Below are 19,969 nucleotides of genomic sequence, written 5' to 3'. Positions count from 1 at the left end.
GGCATGTGCGAAGAGGCCACACACGAGAGGCAGCCTCACTTCATGACAGCCCACTCTTGTGGTAACTAATTTGGTCTCATGAGAAAGGCATTAATCTCCTTAATGACCTAATCATCTCTTAAAGACGCCACCTCTAAACACCACCACATTGGGAACTAAATTTCAACCTGAGTTTTGATGGGGACAAACCGCCTCCAAACCATAGCAAATACCATCTGTGGTAGTACCAGTAAATATCAAATACGTAAGCATAAATCAAATTAACGATGTCCAAGACCTCCATTGAAAGTTATAAAATGTTATTACCATAAATTTTTAAAGCCCTGGACAGCAGTTCCATTCAGAGAGAGGAACACCTGATGTTATGAAGATATCAGTTATTCTCAGATTAATCTATGAGTTCAATGCAGTCTCAATCAAAATCCCAGAAGCTAGCTAGCTTCCTTCCTTCCTTCCTCCCTCCCTCTTTCTTTCCTTTTCTTTTTCCTTCCTTCCTTTCTTCCTCCCTCCCTCTTTCTTTCCTTTTCTTTTTCCTTCCTTCCTTCCCTCCTTTCCTTTCTTTCGTTTCTTCTCTCTCTCTCCCTTCCTTTCTTTCCTTTCTTTCTCCTTCCTTCTTTCCTTCCTTCCTTTCTTTCCTTTCTTTCTTTCTCCTCCCTCCCTCCCTCCTTTCCTTCCTTCCTTCCTTCCTTCCTTCCTTCCTTCCTTCCTTCCTTCCTTCCTTCCTTCCTTTCTTCCTTCCTTCCTTCCTTGTAGAAATTGACAAACTAATTCTAAAATGTATGTGGAGATGCACGGGGCCTGGAATAGCCAAGCAGCAGCAGAACGTTATCTGTTCTTCTCTCGATGGGCTTTGGGTAGTTTCCACAAATAGCGCTGCTGTGACTACCCCTGTGGGTGTCTCCAGGTGAACATATGCTTTTCTGCTGTGTGTACTTCATAAAAAAAGAACAAAGGCCAGGCACAATGGCTCATGCCTATAATCCCAACACTTTGGGAGGTTCAGGTGGGAGGAGCTCTTGAGCCCAGGAGGTCAAGGCTACAGTGAGCTGTGTTTACATCACTGAACTCCAGCCTGGGTGACAGAACAAGACCCCATTTCTAAAAAAAAAAAAAAAAAGAAAAAGAAAATTGGAGACATCTTCTATTGTAAAGCTATAGTAATCCTGACAGATATAGTACAAGGATGGACTTGACACGCATTCAAAAGAATAGAAAATCTAGAACAGAGCAATGCATATATAGGTCTCTGATTTATGACAACGTGACATTACCGAACAGCAGGAATTGTTGTTTTTCTTTCCAATGAATGGGCTGAGTCAATAGAAGACCACGTGAGGAAAAGCGTCTCATATGGTTATCTATTAGTGTCTGGGTTCTTACCATTATTGTACAAAAAACTCAACTCCAGACGAAGTGTAGATATAAAAAGTAAAACAATAAAATCCAGGCACGGGGGCTCATGCCATAATCCCAGCACTTTGGGAGGCCAAGGCAGGAGGATCATTTGAGGCCAGGAGTTCAAGACCAGCCTGGGGAACATAGTGAGACCCTGTCTCTAAAAAAAATTTTTAAATAAAAAATATGTAGCCAGGTATGGTGGTCTGCACCTGTAGTCCCAGCTACTCAGGAGGCTGAGGCAGGAGGATCATTTGAGCCAAGGAGTTTGAGTCTCCAGTGGGCCATGATCACCCCAGATCTGGGCCACAGAGCAAGACCATGTCTTAAAAAATAATAAAAAGCTTTTAGAGGAAAATGTCAAGGAGAACATCTTTGTGACTGTGGAGTGGGAAGAGCTTTCTTAAACAGGACACAAAACACTAATCATAAAGAAAAAATGTTATAATTGGACTTTATTAAAATTAAAACCTTCATCAAAAGCACCATTAAGAGAATGAAAAGGCAAGCCAAAGAGTTGGAGAATATATCTAATAAAGAACTCCTGTCAATCAATAAGAAAAAGGCAGACAACCCAATTAATAATGGGCAAAAGGCTTGAACAGGAACTTTGCATAGAGAAAATCTAAGGGCTGATAAGTATGTCAACTGTGACCAACTTCATTGGTCATTAGGCTAAAACAATGGAAAGCCATAATAAGATAAGATACTATTACTCACTCACCAGGAAGGATTCAGTTAAAGACAGTAGGTGCTCTTGAGGGCCTGGGGCAAGCCATGCTATTGGCCAAGCTGTGGGCAGGCGTGCCTGGATCCTGGCTCCTCCCCGCTGTCTGGCTCAGCAGTTCCACCCCATATGTGCAGTCAGCAGAAATGCACTCGTGTGTTCTTCAAGAGAGATGCACGAAAATCCTGGGTCACAAAACCCGTCAGGTGTAACAGATAAAGGAACTACGTACATTTACCCCATGGAAGACAGTGCAGCCACAAGAATTAATGACCTATGGCAACGTGCTCTATGATGCGTGAATCTTACAGAATAGCATTGCCAGATCTAGCAATACAATAGCAGATCGCCCAGTTCAGTTGGAATTTCAGATAAACAACAGACTCTTTTTAGTGTATGTCCCAAATGAGCAGCATTTGGGATATACTTACACTTACAACTATTTCTAATGACACTTTAAAAGTACTTATTTGTTGTTTATCTGAAATTGAAGTTTAACTGAGTGTCCTATATTTTATCTGGAGATTCTACACAAATATAACATCAGCGAACAAATCCTGCCACAAGAGAGTGTAGACAGAATTCCCATTTCTTCAGAGCAGCAGAGCAGGTGCGTGCCTCGGCCTATGGAGTCAGGATGATGTCATGCGACAGCCAGAGTGCTGGGGGCCTGGTTGGGGTTTCACTTCTAAATCTTGCTGCTATTCACATGGGTGGGTTCAGCTTATGAAAGTTCTGCCCAGCTCTGCAAAGCGCACTTCCTCACAACAGCCATGGCTGTGCAGGAACGTCCTATGTGGGACTCAGACCACAGACACAGCTGAAGCTTCTCCCAGCAGAGAGCAGCCCACAGTCGGCCTGTAGGAGCCTGCTGCAGGAGCTTCCTGCTCAGCATCACTGAATTTACTGCACCTTTGGGTCTCGGCCTCAATGCCCCTTCCTCCAGGAAGCCTTCCCGGCCTCAACCAGGTGCCCTGCTGCACCCTCCTTCATGGCTTGCGTTGTCTTTGGTTGCAGCTGTCATTGTAGTTCAGTCATTGTTTGTATAAATACCTGTTTATCATCTGCCTCCCCCAACTGCAGGCTGAGTCCACAAGGGCAGGAGCACACCTGCCTTCGTCCTCGTGTCCTAGTGCCCGGTTCCTGCTGCATAGCCAGTGCTCAGTGGTATTTGCGGAATGAAAGGGTGAAGGTCTGTGTGTAAACCAGCACATATTTTTTTCACTCCTTGGAGTTTTTATTCATGCAACTAACACATGCCTAACAATCAGGGCTTTCTTATTTTCAGCAAAAGTTTCCAGAATCTTGTTTTAAAAAAGACACTGTACTAGAATCCCAGCCGGCCACCTTGAACACCGTTGTCCTGGGCGGCGAGACCTGAGCCTTGATCTGTGGTGGAGGAGACCTGCTGGTGCCATGTGAATTCAGGTGCAAGCGTTCAGTGCCTGGCTGCTGTTCTGCTGGTGCAGACTCCAGGGTGCTGCATCCGCTCCTGGCCAAGGAGGCTGGTGTGGCTTTGGGGACCCTCACCCTTGTGTTTTGTCTTGATTTGTAGGGATTTGCTGCAGACACTGACAGAGGAGGAGCTGCACACGCTGGAACGGAACCTCTGCATTTCCCAAGACGTGGAGTTCCCCATCCGCGCAGACGTGCAGGGACCCGCTGTGCTGACTCCTGCCCTCTCTGCCCCTCTCCCCCCTGAGGGGCCACTCTCAGTCAAGGCCAAAGACCCGGACGCAGAGCTGGCCTGCTCCATGCAGTACGACGACCAGGAGCTGGAGCAGCTCAGCCGCATGGTTCACAGAGCGGGGGACGAGATGTCCTCTCTGCTGTCACCACCCAGCGCCTGCCAGTCCCCCGCGCACAGGCCGGGAGCAGAGGGCAGCCCAGGCGGGGAGGCCTCTCCACGCAGAGCACGCCTGCGGTCGGGCAGTGACGAGGAGGAGCGTGTGTTCTTCATGGATGACGTAGAGGGGACGGCAGAAGCCCTGGCCAGGCCGGAGTCCCCAGGTGGCCCATTTGGGTGGGCAGGCAGTATTCGGGCCGACCCCCAGGAGAAAGGGCAGGGTGGGCCAGGCGGAGCAGCGGGGGTCAGCGTGCCCGCCTCGGAAAAGGAGGAGGACTTGAGCAACAACAACAACCCCGAGGCCGAGGGCACAGGCGGGGCCAGCCTCGCGGGCACCAGCTCCTGCAGCTGCCTGGACTCGCGGCTGCACCTGGACGGCTGGGAGGTAGGTGCGGACGACACAGAGACGGCCGAGATGATCGCCCACCGAACAGGGGGCATGAAGCTCTCAGCCACGGTCATCTTCAACCCCAAATCTCCCACTTCCCTGGACTCTGCTGTCGCCACCCAGGAGGCCGCCTCGGAGCCCGTGGCCGAGGGGATGGATGGCGGCCCCCACAAGCTTAGCACTGCGGCCACCAACTGCCTCTTGCATTCCTGCGTGTGCTGTGGGAGCTGTGGGGACAGCAGGGAGGATGTGGTGGAGCGTCTGCAGGAGAAGTGCAGCCCGGGAGGCGTCATTGGCGCCTCGTACGCTGCCAGCTTAGCCAAGGCCAGCGACAGGGCCGCGGAGAGACAGGACGAGGCGCCCCCGCCCTCAGAAGATGCCTCCGACGGGCGGGAGCCCAAAGCCCCCACTTCCAACAAGTGCCTGCCTCACACCTCAGGTTCCCAGGTGGACACAGCGAGTGGGCTGCAAGGAGAGGCCAGGGTTGCAGGTCAGCAGGAGCCAGAGATCAGAGAGCTGGATGCCGGGAGCCCCTCGGCTCATGAGGCACCTCAGCCCCTGTCGGGCTCCAGGTAAGAGCCAGTCTGGCCCAGGGACTGGGTTTGTCCTCTCTGCACTGGGGGCAGGTGCTGGCGCGTTCTCCAAGCATTACAGTGTTTCCACCTGGGCCATCTTGGCCACCGACAGGTGCTGGGCCCTGGCCAGGTGTGGGGTCTATGTGAGGAGGGCAGGGGCAGGAGCTGGCTGTAGAGGCACCCGCCCTGTGGGGCATCGTGCACCGGGAAATGTGTGCCAGCAGGCCCGCTTCCCTGTTTCTGATGTTCCAGGTGCCTTTCAGGTGTCATGGGCTCAGTGCCAAGCCCTCAGCTCACCTGCCACAGCCCCGGCTCATCCCGCACCTGGTGTGAGCCACGTGTGCCGACGCAGGGCAGAGGGAGTGGGCTGTGCCGGTGCCTAGCCCCTTGCCCTGGGCCGCATCCAAGCGCACTGCTCACTTCTCTTTGCTGACCACCGTGGCTGCCTGGCTCGCACCGGGCTGAAACAAGACACAGACCCGTGGCTATGGGCGTAGAACCTGGGGCCGTGAGGGGTCCTGAGACCACCCACAGGCAAATTCCCAGGGGTGTTCCCAGGGCCTCTGCCCTTCCCAGGACTATCTCCTCCTTTCCCTGCATTGCGGGGAGGTGGGGAGGTCTCCTGTCTCTTCTCATGGGCTCCCATCCCCCACACTGGAGACAGGGAGGGAAAGGCATGGCTCATTGTCTCATGGCTGCATTGTCAGGGCCACTGGCCCCCTTGCCAGGACCCCACCCTGCAGGGCTCCCGCCTTGGCTGTGGCCGTGTCTATAGGCCTCTCTAACAGGGAAGAGAGAGGGAGGATGGAGGGGAGGAGGTTCAACTGGAGGCCGGAAAAGCCCCCCAGGAGCCGTGGGAGCTGGGCAGCAGATGGGGACAGAGGTCGGGGGCACAGGTGGCAGGAGTGAGGGGCTGTGTTGGAGGATGGCGGGCAGGCCCAGGAGAGGGTCCTCACACCGGGGAAAGGGGCTTCTCAGTGCAGGGCAGACGTCTCCTTCTTCCTGTGCTGGGTCCTCCCAGGTCGTACACTTGCTGGAGGAGCAGGACTGGCCAGGGCCCTGAGACAGTCAGGCCATTCTTCCTTTCCGCTGCCCACTCAGGGCTCCGGGCCTCCCTGCAGCTCTTTCCTGTGCTGAGGGCTGGGTGGGCTGGGCCTGCTTCCCAGCATCCCTCCCCACTCCCCACCAGGCCCTGGCAGCCTCTGTCACTTTCCATCAATGGATTTGCCTCTTCTGGACATTTCCTGTGAACACATTCAGGTACAGGTGGTTCCCGACTTACGATGGCTCGGCTTAACGAGGGCGTGAAAGTGACGCGAACCCAGCAGGAACCGTCCTCCGCGTTTTGGAGGCTAGGAGTGTTAGATGCATTTCTGACTTAGCATCCGATGGGTTGAGTCAAGGAGCATCTGTGGTGTGTGACCTCTGGGGCCCGGCTTCCTCCAGCGAGCGTAACGTCTGTAAGGGCCACGTGTAGAGGTGCACAGCCGCACGCCGTTCCTTTTTATGGCTGAATCACGCTCACCGCATGGGGAGCCCGTCTTTCGCTTCTTCATTCACTGGTGGATGGCGGATGTGTTGTTTCTACGTTTTGGCTGTGATGAAAAGTTTCATCCGAGTTTTTGTGTGGACACATGTCTTCAGCTCGTCTGGGTAGATCCCTGTGAGCAGAATTGCAGATCATGTGGTCACTCTGTGTGTGGCGTTTTGAGGAGCTGCCAGACTACTTTCCACTGTGGCCGCCGTTGGCATCCAGGCAGTCACGGACGGGGGTTCCAGTTTCCACGTCCTTCCTTACACTGGTCCTTGTCTTTGTTTTGTCCTTAGGGCACACCCCACTGGTCAGCAGTCAGCTGATGGCTCTAACACCACTGGACACCATTGCTTTACAGCAGGTTCCATGGTCTCATTCAGCATTACGTGTGTAGAGACTGCCATTGACAGCTGATACAACTTTCTATTTGTGTGGTTCCCAGTCAAATCTATAAATAAGATAGACCCAGAGAACTCTGTCTGAAGGAACCTTTTTCTCCCCTGCCCCCAAAGGGAACAGTTTAAGAATGTTTTGTAGTACATCCTTCAGTTTTCAAAAATGTAAGCAAAGGCACATGAGTAGAAGTTCAGATACACACCCGCGTATCCCCCGTCCCCGTATTTGGTGAAGGGCCTCCTGCTACAGGCAGTCGCCCCCACCTCGCTCTCCTGGCCTTCTGCCCGAGCCGCTCCTGTGCTTTCTAGAGACGTCCCTCCTTCCCTTCACCTCGGGGCAGGGCCCCATGCGAGGCTGGCCTGGCGTGCACTCGGGTCCCGGTGCTGGCTTGGGCTTGTTTCCAGCCTTTTGCTGTCACAGACGTGCCACGATGAACAGCGTTGCACAAACAGCCTCTCCTCTTTTGGGTGAGACCATTTTTGAGATACAGCCTGAGCTTCTCGGCCGTGTCAGCCAGGGCACCTTTTCCCTACTACTGGATGCTTTCCTCAGGGGCTCAGACCAGACCCAGTTCATTGGCAATGGATCGTTTTTCTCCAAGTTTCACATGAAACCGTCAGAAATTCTTTGACAGGATAAGAGGGGAGTTTTTGGTTTGGGGCCTGCCCATCTTTTGCTGCTGGGGGTGGTGGGGGTTGTCCAGGTGACAGCCAGTGGACGCTCACCCCCTCCGGAAGCTCCTCCTGCCTTCCTGGCCTGAGCTCTGTGCTCCACCACGGACACGGCCTCTTAACGCGGCCTCAGCTTTCCAGGCCTCACGCAGCTCAGCACAGGCGCTGAGGCTCAGCTGAGGAAAGGGAAGGAGCCCAGGTGGTGGTGCCATCTTCCAAGGAAGCGTTTCTGGCAGGTGCTGAGGATCCGAGAGAGCAAGCACATCGCAGGGTAATCAGGACAGCACGTGTTTGGTTCGATTTAGGACAGTGCCTGGGCCCAGCACTGTGCCCGGAGGTAGCTGGAAATCAGGTCAGCAGGCGGCGGCACATGGCAACTGTCCCATCCAAGGCACAGGCGGTACGCACCCTGGGAGCCTCGTTCACTCCCCCACTCATCTGTGTCTCAAGCATGTTCTGGGCCAGGCACCGGAGACCCATCAAGGAACAAGAGACGTGCCCTGTCCCCCCAGGTGTCACCTCACACCATACGGAGGTGATAAGGCAGTGGAGGTTTTCACACAGACAGACGAGGAGGCCAGCTTCACACACGGAGAAAGTTCACCCAAATTCAAACAGCCGCGTGTCAGGAAGCCTGGCTGGTGTTAAGTAACGTTTGTGCGAGGCCGGTCGCGTGCACAGGTGTGGCTGTGGTTGGTTAGCCCTCCCATTCTACAGCAGGAGAGACTGAGACGGAGAGGGTGGTATTTGCCTTAGCTGAGAGCATCTGGAAGAGCCCGGGCCTGTTTGGCCATGAGACCCGCTCACCCGGCAGGCGCCCCTGCAGCCCCTGTGGTTGTGGTGTGGACGGTTCAGAGGGAAAAAGAGGGCACGGCCCTGACTCACGGCTTCCAGTCCCACGTGTGAGTTGGACCTCCGTGTGCTGCAAATGAAGGAAATGTGTGGAGCCGTGGCAGACCGGCCCGCGAGGCCAGATTCCCCCGAGACCCCTGGAGCCTGTGTTTCTGGCCAGGCAGACGACAGCCTCCAGGAGGAAGGACAGGGCTTCCCAGCCACCAGCCAGGGTACAGATGCACACAGGAGGTGGGTTGGCACACGGCCCGCTGGGGTCCTGGTGCGAGGGTCCCAGCCAGGAGGAGCCCCTGTCTGGGGCATTTCCTCGGGTGGTGTCGCCGGGAGTCCAGACATCATCCTCGACAGACAGCAGTGAATCAGCCTTGCTGATGAGAATGTTCTGGAACCTACACCCTTCAGCTCTTTTCATTTTACTGGCTTCTTTCCCACCTTCTCAGTGGTCAATGAATCCTTTTGGAGAAGTTGACATTTTTTAAAAGCTTATTTTCCCCTCAGCTAGCCTCACCTCATTGATCCAGAACCTTCTGTCCTCTTGAAGTCACCCTTGTAAGTTACTTGTCTAGATGACAGAAACTCCGCTCAGGCCGGTCGTCCATTCCTTCCAAGGACACCATGAAGTGGATTTCCAGCCTCTGCCTTCTGCGAAAAGTAACACTGACTCCCTGTTTGCTGATTATAAATGTGGTCCCTGTTCATTGTAGAAGCTTTGGAAAACATAAGAAGGAGAGACTGGGTCTGGTGGCTCATGCTTGCATTCCCAGCCCTTTGGGGACTGAGGCAGATGGATTGCTTGAGGCCAGGAGTTCAAGACCAGCCTGGACAATATAGCAAGACCCCATCTCATGGAAAGTAAAAGTAAATTAGCCAGGTGCAGTGGTGTGGGCCTGTAATCCCAGCTACTTTGGAGGCTGAAGCAGGAGAATTGCTTGAGCCCAGGAGGTGGAGACTGCGGTGACCTATGATTGTACCACTGTACTGCAGCCTGGGTGACAGAGCCAGACCCTAGTTCTTACAAACAAAAGAAGTAAAGAAAGACATAAATATCACTCCTAATCTTATGAACGGTTTTATTATTTTTTTCCCACTGAACATGGTTTTATAGTTTCCTCTATGGTTTTTTGTCTGCCTCATGGATCCGCTTTCCTTTTCTCTTCTTTTTCTTTCTTTTCTTCCTTTTCTTTCTTCTTTCTTTCTTTTTTTCCTTTCCTTCCTTTTTTCCCTTTTCTTTCTCCTTTCTTTCCATTTCCTTTCTCCCTCCCACCCTCCTCACCCTTCCCTTCCTTCCCTCCCACCCTCCCTTCCCTTCCCTCCCTCCCACCCTCCCTTCCCTTCCCTCCCTCCCATCTTCCCTTCCCTTCCCTTCCACCCACCCTCCCCTCCCTTCCCTTCCCTCCCTTCCTTTCCCTCCCTTCCTTTCCCTTCCCTTCCCTTCCTCCCACCCTCGCTTCCCTTCCTCCCACCCTCCCCTCCCTTCTTCCCACCCTCCTTTCCCTTCCCTCCCCTCCTTCCCACCCTCTCTTCCCTTCTCCTTCCTTTCCCTCTCTCCCACCCTCCCTTCCCTTCTCCTTCCCTTCCCTTCCTTCCCTCCCTCCCACCCTCCCTTCCCTTCCCTCCCTCCCACCCTCCCTTCCCTTCCCTCCCTCCCACCCTCCCTTCCCTTCCCTCCCTCCCACCCTTCCTTCCCTTCCTCCCTCCCCTCCCCTCCCCTTCGCTTCCTCCCTCCCCTTCCCTTCCTCCCTCCCCTCCCCTCCCCTCCCCTCCCCTCCCCTCCCTTTCCCTCCCCTCCCCTCCCCTCCCCTTCCCTTCCCTTTTCTCTTTTCAACCACAGAGCCTCCCTTGGTTGCCCAGGCTGGAGTGCTGTGGCACAGACATGGCTCCCTGCCTGGGCTCAAGCTGTCTTCCCACGTTAGCCTCCCAGGGTGCTGGGATTACAGGCATGGGCCGCTGTGCCCAGCCTTGGATTATTTCTTTAGAATTGGTCCTTAGAAGTAGAATCACCATAGCAAAGGTATGAAGCATTTTAAAGCTCTGCCATTCGCTGTCAAACTGCTTTCCAGAAAGAGCTGATACCCGCAGCAGTGCGATCCCTCGCCGACACTTCCAACTCCAACTCGAGGGGGAGAAAACCGCCGACACTTCCAGCTCCAACTCGAGGGGGAGAAAACGGAGTACCCTTCGCGGTTCCTGAGGTTTGCCCCTCTCTGGTGACTGCCAACCTGGGCAGTTGTTCTGTTAGCGCCTGTGTTTTTCGTTCTGCGAAGTGACTGTGTTTTCTGCTGTTTTTCAGCTGGGACGTCACGCTTTTCGGACGTGAAAACGTTCCGTCTGGTCTGTTTATGGCTTTCTCCAAGTTGTTCTTGCCCTTTGACTTCGTTTTTGGATATGTTTTGATTTGCAGATGTCCTCAATTTTATCTTGTGTAATTAAGTTTATAGAAATTCTAGAAACAAGTTTGTTCCTCTGCCTTTCTGGTTGATCGTGTGGTGCAAGGCGCGTTCCTCCTCTGCGGCGGGGCGGGAGAACGTTCTCATCTCTGGTGGCCTGGGTTTTATTTGTTGCCATCAATCCTGCAGCCCTGATGCCTAGTTGGGAGGAGGCTGGAACCAGTGTCAGGGGCCTCTGTGCATCAGAGTGGGACTGACGGAGGCTGTGCCGTCCTGACACACGGTCGAGGCTGCCCAGGCACTGGCTTAGGGAGGTCTCAGGGCCTGTCACTGTCCGTCCCACAGGGGAAGGCCAGGCCTGCTCCATTGTGCAGTCAAGCGCCTCTGTGACTGCACTTGAGTCCGGCTGGTGACCTCACCCCCCCGCCACTGCCCCACCATGCTCAGCAGCCTCTCTGGCCGTTGCTCTAGGTAGAATGATAGGAGTCTCACAGGCCTCTCGGGACAGACAGTGGCCAAGCCTCTGCCCCAACCATGTGGCACATGCCCTGACTGTGTGCGCCTTCCTTCCAGAACTTGTCAGTGGCAGACAGATGACGGACATTGAGGGAGATCCCTTTTAGGGGACTCGCTGGAGGCGCGGTGGGGAGTGCCCTGCTCCATAGGCAGATGTGAGGCGAAAGGCAGTGCCTGGTGAACTGGCTGCTCAGCCTGAGCCTCAGTTTTGTCATCTGCAAAATGAACCAACAGCAGGCCCCAGCCACATGGCAGGACGCACTCCTCACGCATCACAGCTCGTGCTCTGCTGTTCCTCCCAGCACAGCCCGCCATGTTACTATGTCACCGTGGCACCCCACTGTCACTCCTCACCTTGCTTCTGGATTGCTCTTGCAGCCGTTCCTGGTCATCTTTGCCATGATCAGTCTTGGCTTTGCCTCTGGATTTCATTGTTTCCTGGATTCACATCTCCGTCTCCCACTCTCCTGGCGGTGACAGCTGTCCCGGGTGACATCAGGCTTTGCCGTGGTGCTTCATGACCTTGCTCCCGGACAGTGGGTCCCGGCCTCCAGCTTGAACATCCACCCGCCGCACCCCACCTGGCTTCTTCTCCGCCGTGGCCTGGGGTCATTCCACGGGCTCCTCTGCCCTCTGCCAGTGTGAGGACAGGGTTCAGGGGTGTCATGGAGGAGAGCCTGCAGCCGGTCTATCCCAAGGCAGCTCCAGCTCTCCCAGGCCTGCTGACCCCTGCCCTGTGGTGAGGTCGCTGCTGCAAATCCTCCTGGGCCCCTCCGGGCCATGACACAGAGGGTCCTGCGGCCCCCAGCCCGTCCCCCGGTGCCCAGCCCAGAGGAGGGCAGGTTGTGGCTGGCACATTGGTGAAGGCGCCACTGCATGGGGAGTCACCTGCTGCTGGCACTTCCGATGTGCTTCGTTCCCACATCCCCCAGTTGGCTTTCCCACCAGCAGACAGGCGTCAGCCCCTTCCCTGGGTGGGGCCTCATCCAAGGGCCGTGTGGTGCTCTGGCCTCAGTGGCCCGGAAGGCCATGCTTCCCTCCCTGCAGTGCCGGCAGGACTGACAGAGCCTTCAGTGGCCCAGCCCCACTGTGGAGCTGTTCTGGGGGCTCAGAGGACACAGGCAGCCTCTGGGTGGAAGACTGGGCTGCTGGGCTGCAGGGGCTCCCTGGCTGCAGGGGCTCCCCAACTCCAGGGGGTCCCCAGTGGACCCACTGCAGGACGAGGGGACGGAGTGACAGGTCTGGGACTGGGGCAGCCCAGCCTTGCTCCAGTGCCTGTGACCTTGGGCAGCAGGTGCCACCCCGCGGGCCTCCCCTCCCCCTCACTGGGATGCTTACATGGCTACCATTTCCCCCAGACTGTCTGGGGCCTGGTGGCAGGTGCCCACTAGGCTGCTGCAGCCATCGGTCCCTAAAACAGGTGTCCCGAGGCCCTGCAGGGAACACCGAGACCTTCCACCCACTTCATGCCCCGGCAGGAAAAACGAGAATGATTGAGTGGTTTAAAAATAGAGGAGGACTTGGAATTAATTAGACTCTTGAAAAACAGATTAGGTGTAATGACTGTCATTAAGTCAATCGTTTGTAAGTGACAGGGCCTCCCGGGCTGACACGGTGAGTCGGGGATAAGACCAGGGCTGGTCCGCCACACACAGGCCTGGGTGAGAGGGCAGAGCTGGGTTCTTGCTCTCACCGGCCCCAGGCACACAACCTCAGCAAGCTCGGTGATGCCTGTGTCACCAGAACCCCATGGGGGACAGTGATCGCAAGGCCCTGAGTGGTACCCTGGATGCAGTAGGCACGCAGGCCAGCGAAGTCCTGGGAGGAGGTGCCACCCTTCTTGCAGATGGGCCTCCTCCCAATTCACAGCTGGCCCAGAGCTGGAGGGAAGGCCCCGGCCTGGCTGTGCTCTCAGGAGGCCTGGCCAAGGGGATGGTCATTACCGCAGGTCCCCCACACATCCTCATGACCACACCGAGGGCCCTTCCTTATAGGCTGTCTGTTCCCTGGTGACCACAGCTTCTCCCCCAGCCTCCGGACCACACCCTGCACCTCTTGCGACATCCGCCACCCTGCTCCTTCCCCTCCATCACCGTCGACTTCAAGGGCACCACCTGCAGGCAGCTGCGGCTACATGGAAGGAGCCCGTCACCATCCTCTCTCCCTCACGCCCCCCACCTGGTCCTCCAGCCAGTGCTGGGAAGAAATTAGAATTGTTTCATGAGGTGCAGAGTGCCAGTGAGGCAGCTCCTTTTGTGAGAGCAAAAATCGGGGGGTGGGGTGGGGGGAGGCCTCCTGCAGGCTCTGACATTTGCTGAGGCCTGAATGAAGGGAAGGGGCTGGAGGAAAGGTGCCCAGGTGGCAGGACCTGTGAGGGCCGAGGTGCTGGGAAGGAGCAGAGGGGACAGGGAACAGGGCAGAAGGAGGTCGGTGGGGTGGGAAATCTCAGAGAGCTTTGTGGGCAGGGTGGGCAGGAAAGACTTCCCTGAGAGAAGGAACGGCATCAGAGGCGGTAACGTGAGCGTGGTGGTGAAGTGGTCTGGTGGTTTAAAAATTGTTGTAAATGCTGGGCATGGTGGCTCGTGCCTGTAATCCCGGCGTTTTGGGAGGCCGAGGCAGGCAGATCACTTGAGGTCAGAAGTTTGAGACCAGCCTGGCCAACATGGTAAAACCCCGTCTTTACTAAAAAAAATACAAAAATTAGCTGGGCATTATGGCAGGTGCCTGTAATCCCAGCCACTTGGGAGGCTGAGGCAGGAGAATCACTTGAGCCTGGGAGGCAGAGGTTGCAGTGAGCCAAGATTGTATCACTGCACTCCAACCTGGGCGACAGAGCGACACTCCATCTCAAAAAAACAAAAAATTGTTGTAAATGGCTTTATTGAAATATGATTGGCATACGATAAACAACAGCATATGAGAGTTCAGTTCCTCCATGTCCTTGTCAACACTTGGTATGGTGGGCTTTTTAACCATTCAGATAGGTGTGAAGTGGTACCTCATTGTAGTTTTAATTTGCATTTCTCTGAGGAATAACAGTGTTGGAAATCTTTTTTTTTTTTTTAAGTTTTGTTTTTTTTTTTTTGGAGACAGGGTCTCACTATGTTCAGCCCAGGCTGGCCTTGAACTCCTGGGCTCAAGCAATCCTCCTACTTCACTTCAGTCTCCCAAGTAGCTGGAACTACAGGCATGCTACCTCACTGAGTTGAGCATCGCTTCATGTGCTATTTGTCATTGGTTGTTTGGTGAAGCATCTGTTGACATCTTTTGCTTTTTCTTTCACTTGGGTTGTTTATCCATATGGAGTACTGAGAGTTCTTTATATATTCTGGATATAAGTCTGTTATGTGATTTTCAAATATTTTCTCCCAATCTGTGGCTTGTCTTTTCATTCTAACAGTATCTTTTGAAGAGCAAAAGTTTTTAATTTTGATGAAGTACAATTTATCCATTTTTTATTTTATGAATTGTGATTTTGGTGCTGTACTAAGAATTATTTTCATAACCCAAAGTCACAAAGATTTTTTTCCATGTTTTCTTCTGGAAATCTTATGCTTTTATGTTTTACATTTAGATCTATACAGTATTCCATTTGAATTAATTCAAGTATATGGTGTGAGGCATGGATCAAAGTTTTGTTTTGTTTTGCATAAGGAAAGTCAATTATTCCAGAATTATTTGTTGGGAAAGACTATTCCTTCTCCACTGAATTGCCTTTGCATTTTTGTCTTTAGCTGACCACATGGGGTGGGTTCACTTCTGAACTCTCCAGTCTCTCCCATTGATCTATTTGCCTGTATTGACACCAATGCCACACCATCCTAAATATGGTAGCTTTATAATAAGCCTTAGTTGGAGGTGCAAGTGCTCAGCTTTATCTTCTTTTGAAAGGTTGTTTTGGCTATTCTGTCTCCTTTGTATTTCCATATGAATTTTAGGGTTGTCAACTTTTGCCAAAAAAAAAAAAAAAGCCTGCTGGAATTTTGATTGGGATTATGTAGAATCCATGTAGTAATTTGGAAAGAATTAGCATCTTAATAATACTTCTGGTTCATGAACATAGTATATCTCTTTATTTATTTAGGCCTTTAATTTCTCTGAGCAAAGTTTTATGGTTTTTAATTGTACAGGTCTTGCACATCTTTTGTCAGATTAATCCTCAAGTATTTTATGTTTTGTGATGCCATTGTAAATTGGTTTGTTTTGTAATTTTAATTTGTAATTGTTCATTGGTAATATATATAGCTATAACTGATCTTTGTAGATTGATCTTCTAAAAGATTAATCTTCTAGATTGATCTTGCTAAACTCACTTTAGTAGTTATGTTTTTTTCAAAGATTTCATCAGTTTTCCTACCTAGATGATCTTGTCATCTGAGAAGAAAAACAGTTCTGCTTGTTTTCAATTGTATGTCCTATATGTATTTCTTTTTCTTGTGTTTTTTAACCAGCCAGAACCTCCAGTATAACGCTGAATGAAAACAATGAAACAGGATGATTCTGCCTCATTCCCAAGCATTCAGTATCTATTGTTAAGTGTGATTTGAGCTGTAGGATTTTCACAGATGCCCTTCATCTTCTAAAATAGAAAAGGAGTTCTCTCCTATTCCTAATTTGTTGAGAGGTTTTTTGTTGTTTGTTTTTATCAAGAACAGATGTTGGATTTTCTCAAATGCTTTTTCTGGTTTCTTTGACATAATCACATGGTTTTCCTGTTTAGCCTGTTAATGTGATAAATCACATTGATTGATGTTCAGATGTTCGGCCAGCCTTGCAGTCCTGGGGCAAACTGTACACGGTCATGAGGTATTATCCTTTGGATTTACCATTGGCTTTGATTTGCTAAACTTCAGTAGGATTTTGCATCTGTCTGAGAGGACTGTCAGGCAGCTGTCTTCTTGTCATGCCTGTTTCTGGTGCAGGAGCATGGCTGTCTAGGATGAGTTGGGGAGTGCTCCACCTCTTCAGGTTTCTGGAAGAGCTTGTGTAGAACTGGCATTATTTCTGCCTGAAATGTGAGGTAGACTTCACCAGGGAAGCCATCTGGGCCTGGAGTTTTCTTTGTGGGAAGATTTTTGACTACAAAATCAATGTCTTTCTAGCAGACTGTCTGTTGAATTATCATCTTATTCCGTGAATGGAGTTTCTTTGCTGCAGTATCGAGTAATCCGTCGACCCTGGTCCATCCTCCTGATGTCCCCTCAGAGGCGCTGACTCGTTATCAGGCCCTCAATGATCTGACCTGGCCCTCACCACAGCCCTGCCCCTGCAATCGGCTTCCCTTGTCCCTGCCAAACCAGGGGACCTGCCTCTGGACCCCGCGTGCCCTCCTGCTCCTGTCCCTGTCTGCCCTTCGGGCTAGCATCGCACTATACTGTGGCCTCCCTCCCTGTCCCTTTGGCATGGAGCCACCATCGTTCAGCTGCCTGGACGAAGCTGTAGGGAGCTTTGTCAGCTGGGTCTCACTGAGTCCCACAGCTGCCTTCGAGATGGGAGTCTCCATGTCTGTGGCATTCCTGTTCGTTTCATGGCTGGACCATCCCTTCCAACCCAACTCTCCGGCCGCCTGCAGGACCCATCCCAAGGTTCAGCCTGTGCCTCTCAGGTGCGGCAGCATGGCATCCTCCCAGCCCCTCATGCCGCATCCCAGAGCACCTGGATGTGACTGAGGATCCTGGTTGGGGGACGTGCTGGCTCTAGGCTAAGTGGAAAGGAGGTGGCTCTGAGGACTGGAAGGCAGCAAGGCCTGGGAGGATGTGCTGGCGCCTGGCTCATTTGGACACTCACGTCCCTGACTCTCCCTGCAACTGCTGCCCTGCAGCCTGGCCACCTCTGCTCCCCACCCCAGCTCCTTGGCCCAGTGCAGCCCCATGGACTGGCAGGTGGCGCTCCAGCCTCAGCCTCCCAAGGCACAGATGCTGGGGCCCACCCAGGCAGGGTTCATGTCCTCCACCAGGCGTGTGGGGAGTGGGATGGGCATCGGCAGGTGTTGGGGGCTGCCATTCTTGGGGAGCTCCAGGAGAAGGAGCTGGGCAGAGTCCAGGCCTATAGTGCTGCTCCTTGAGGTGCGGCTCTCAGTTCCTGCTCTCCCGACCCTGGGGCCCCCAGTGCTGTCCCTCAGGACGCTTCTCAGTGAGGGACACAGCAGTGTCTGAGGCGGGGGGTGAGGGGACCTAAGGCCACTTCTGGCCCTACTCCCTGCTCCTGGCAGCATCACAGAGCCCATCAAGGGGTGGAAGCGGGGGCTTTGGCTGGAGTGGAGCCTACTCAGTAAGCATTAGCCCCTCCTCAGGGAGCCTGGAAAGGGAGGGAGCCTCCCCCTGAGCCTGAGGAGGTGAGAGGGTGCTAGCTTCCTGCTCCCCAGTGGCTCCAGGAAGCATCCTCGAGGGGTTGTTTTCCTCCACCCCGTGGGACCAGGAAAATTCCAGGGGGAACAGCCCCTTCTCGAAAGCCAAGCATCTCCTCCCACTTTCACTGAGCCGAAAGCAAGAGGAAGTGGTTTCAAGCGCAGGGTTACTGCAGCCGGAGACCCGGAGACCAGGAGACCTGGAGGCGGTCCTCAGCCGACTGCACCCGCTGCTCTGAGACTCACCAGTTGTGGCGGCTTCTGTTCAGAGAGCTTTTTAAAGCAGCGAAAGCGCCCGCAAGGTGCGAGACGCGAAGGGCGACAGGAGCTCCTCCTGCTCGTGTGCTGGGGGCAGGAGCACACGTGCAGGCACTCTTCTCACTAATCTGCCTTTCCTCGTTTTTTAGGGTGCACATGTATTGCTTCCGTAATTACAAAGAAAAACAAAGAATAGCTTCCCAGACCATAATAATAGTGGGATCTTTTCAAGAACTGGGCCATGTCTAGGCCTGGGCCTCACTGTGTCCCCAGAGCCCAGATCTTGGCCAGGCAGGGCTGGCCAGGAGGGATCAGCTTATGGCCCCCACCCCTCCCCACTGCTGCTTGGCTTGTGCTTGGACTTAATAGGGGAAGCGGGGGGCCGGGTGAGCACCCCAAGGCGATGCCCAGCCCCTGGCCCAGCCCTGGTGTGGCCCCTGTCCCACAGCAGGAGAGGGGTGAGGCTGGCCCAGAGGAGCCGACTTCTTGAAGGACCTGGTGAGCCGTGGGTGTCAGCAGCTGCTCTGGGGCCAGGGGAAAGGTGTGGTCGTGCCCAGCTCTGCTGCACCTACCCATGGCCCCCGGTTTTTGGAGACATCTCCTGGGGGCCATCAGTGAGCAGCGTGGCATCTTCACGAGAGGACAAAGCTGGAGAGGGCTGACAGACAGGAGCTGTCAGGGTAGCTACGGGATCCATGGAGGGGTCACCATGACGACTGGGAAAGTAGCCCGTGGGGCCTGCAACCTGCGTGTCTCACCAGGCACGGTTGCACCTGATCCTCTGAAGCCCATTCTATAGCTGAGGAGACCCCACCTCCTCCTCGGAGGCAGGCAGGCTTGTGGTCACACACCTTCCAGGTGGGATGGGCCCGGGGACTGCTGGGCCATCCCCATATGGGCTGCTCTCTCTGGGCTCCGGTTGCCAGCATGGGCAGCCTTGCCCCCTGAGCACATCTTGCAACAATGGGTCCCCCGGGGCAGAGCCTGGGGGCCCAGCCACTGGGGAGTGGCTCCGACGGGGCCTGCCACCACGCTGCAGGCTGAGGCCTGGCTGTCTGTCAGTTGCTGGACTGGGCTGGCCTCCGTGAGGACAGCGGCTCCCTGGGCCTGTCCACGGTCTGTCTGTGTCTGCCCTCCCCCTTAGCCTCTGTAGAACGTCCCTGGGATGAGGAGCGCTGACCACAGCCTGGCTGTCCCCCATGGGTGATGAGGATCGGGGCGCTCAGGGGAACTCAGATTCTCCGAGTTCTTCTGGACACCACCATCGTGACTGACCAGAGGTATCTCCAGGAACTCCCCCAGGTCCACAAGTGTCCTGGGGCATGATGCACAGGCCCCCGCAGGCTGTGGTCAGCTGTGTCACCACAGGGACCCTGGACATCACCACCTCTGCCGTCTGGGCAGGAACTTAGCCTCCCAGCACCTCAGTTTACTTGTCTGTAAAAGGCGAGGCCAGGTGCTGTGGCTCACACCTGTAATCCCATTACTTTGGGACCCGAGGCAGGAGGATCACCCTGGGGGTGACGGGGCTGCCGACAGTGTGGGGCGGTACCTGGCTTGATGCCTACCCCCTGCCTGACCCTCCAGAGGGCTGGCCTCTTTGATGACAGCAGGTGGCAGGAGGCCGTGGCCCTGAGGTCTGGCCCAGCAGCCTCAGCCTCTGTCACACACCACCCCTTCACTTTGAGGAGGCTGTGCTCCAGCCCATGTTACACGGCCCAGGGCCACACCCAGGACCTGAGCGCCTACTTACCCCACCCCTGCATCGTATGTGCCGAGGGGCACCCTTCTTCGAAGGACGCTGTGTGGGCAGTATCGTGCTCCTGTTTTAGATTATTAATTTAATTTAATTATTGAGGCAGGGTCTTACTGTCGCCCAGGCTGGAGTGCAGTGGTACCACCCTGGCTTGCTGCAACCTCTGCCTCCCAGGTTAAAGCCATTCTCATGCCTCAGCCACCAGACTAGCTGGGATCACAGGCACCTGCCACCCCCACAGCTAATTTTTGTATTTTTAGAAGAGACTAGGTTTTGCCATGTTGGCCAGGCTGGTCTCGAATTCTTGGCCTCAAGTGATCCT

At 54.1% G+C, this 19,969-nt stretch overlaps 1 protein-coding gene across 13 annotated transcripts in view; it reads left to right on the top strand.

Annotated features, from left to right (window-relative positions):
- ZFYVE28 (zinc finger FYVE-type containing 28) overlaps positions 1–19,969 on the top strand; it is a 150,079-nt gene that overhangs the window by 109,775 nt on the left and 20,335 nt on the right. For 11 of the 13 annotated variants that reach the window (XM_078002906.1, XM_078002904.1, XM_028848233.2 and 8 more), the window contains one exon: positions 3,678–4,928. In XM_078002906.1, the coding sequence (XP_077859032.1) occupies positions 3,678–4,928 (1,251 nt within the window). Of the gene's footprint in view, positions 1–3,205; positions 3,315–3,410; positions 3,551–3,677; positions 8,804–14,402; positions 15,258–19,969 lie in introns of those variants that run through there. The other 2 variants (XR_013417661.1, XR_013417660.1) reach the window with 2 other exon arrangements.

This window comes from Macaca mulatta, chromosome 5 (assembly GCF_049350105.2).
Source record: "Macaca mulatta isolate MMU2019108-1 chromosome 5, T2T-MMU8v2.0, whole genome shotgun sequence".
In the NCBI taxonomy this organism is placed as follows: domain Eukaryota; kingdom Metazoa; phylum Chordata; class Mammalia; order Primates; family Cercopithecidae; genus Macaca; species Macaca mulatta.
Note: the sequence above shows the minus strand (reverse complement) of the source record. Positions and strands in the feature narration are given on the sequence as shown.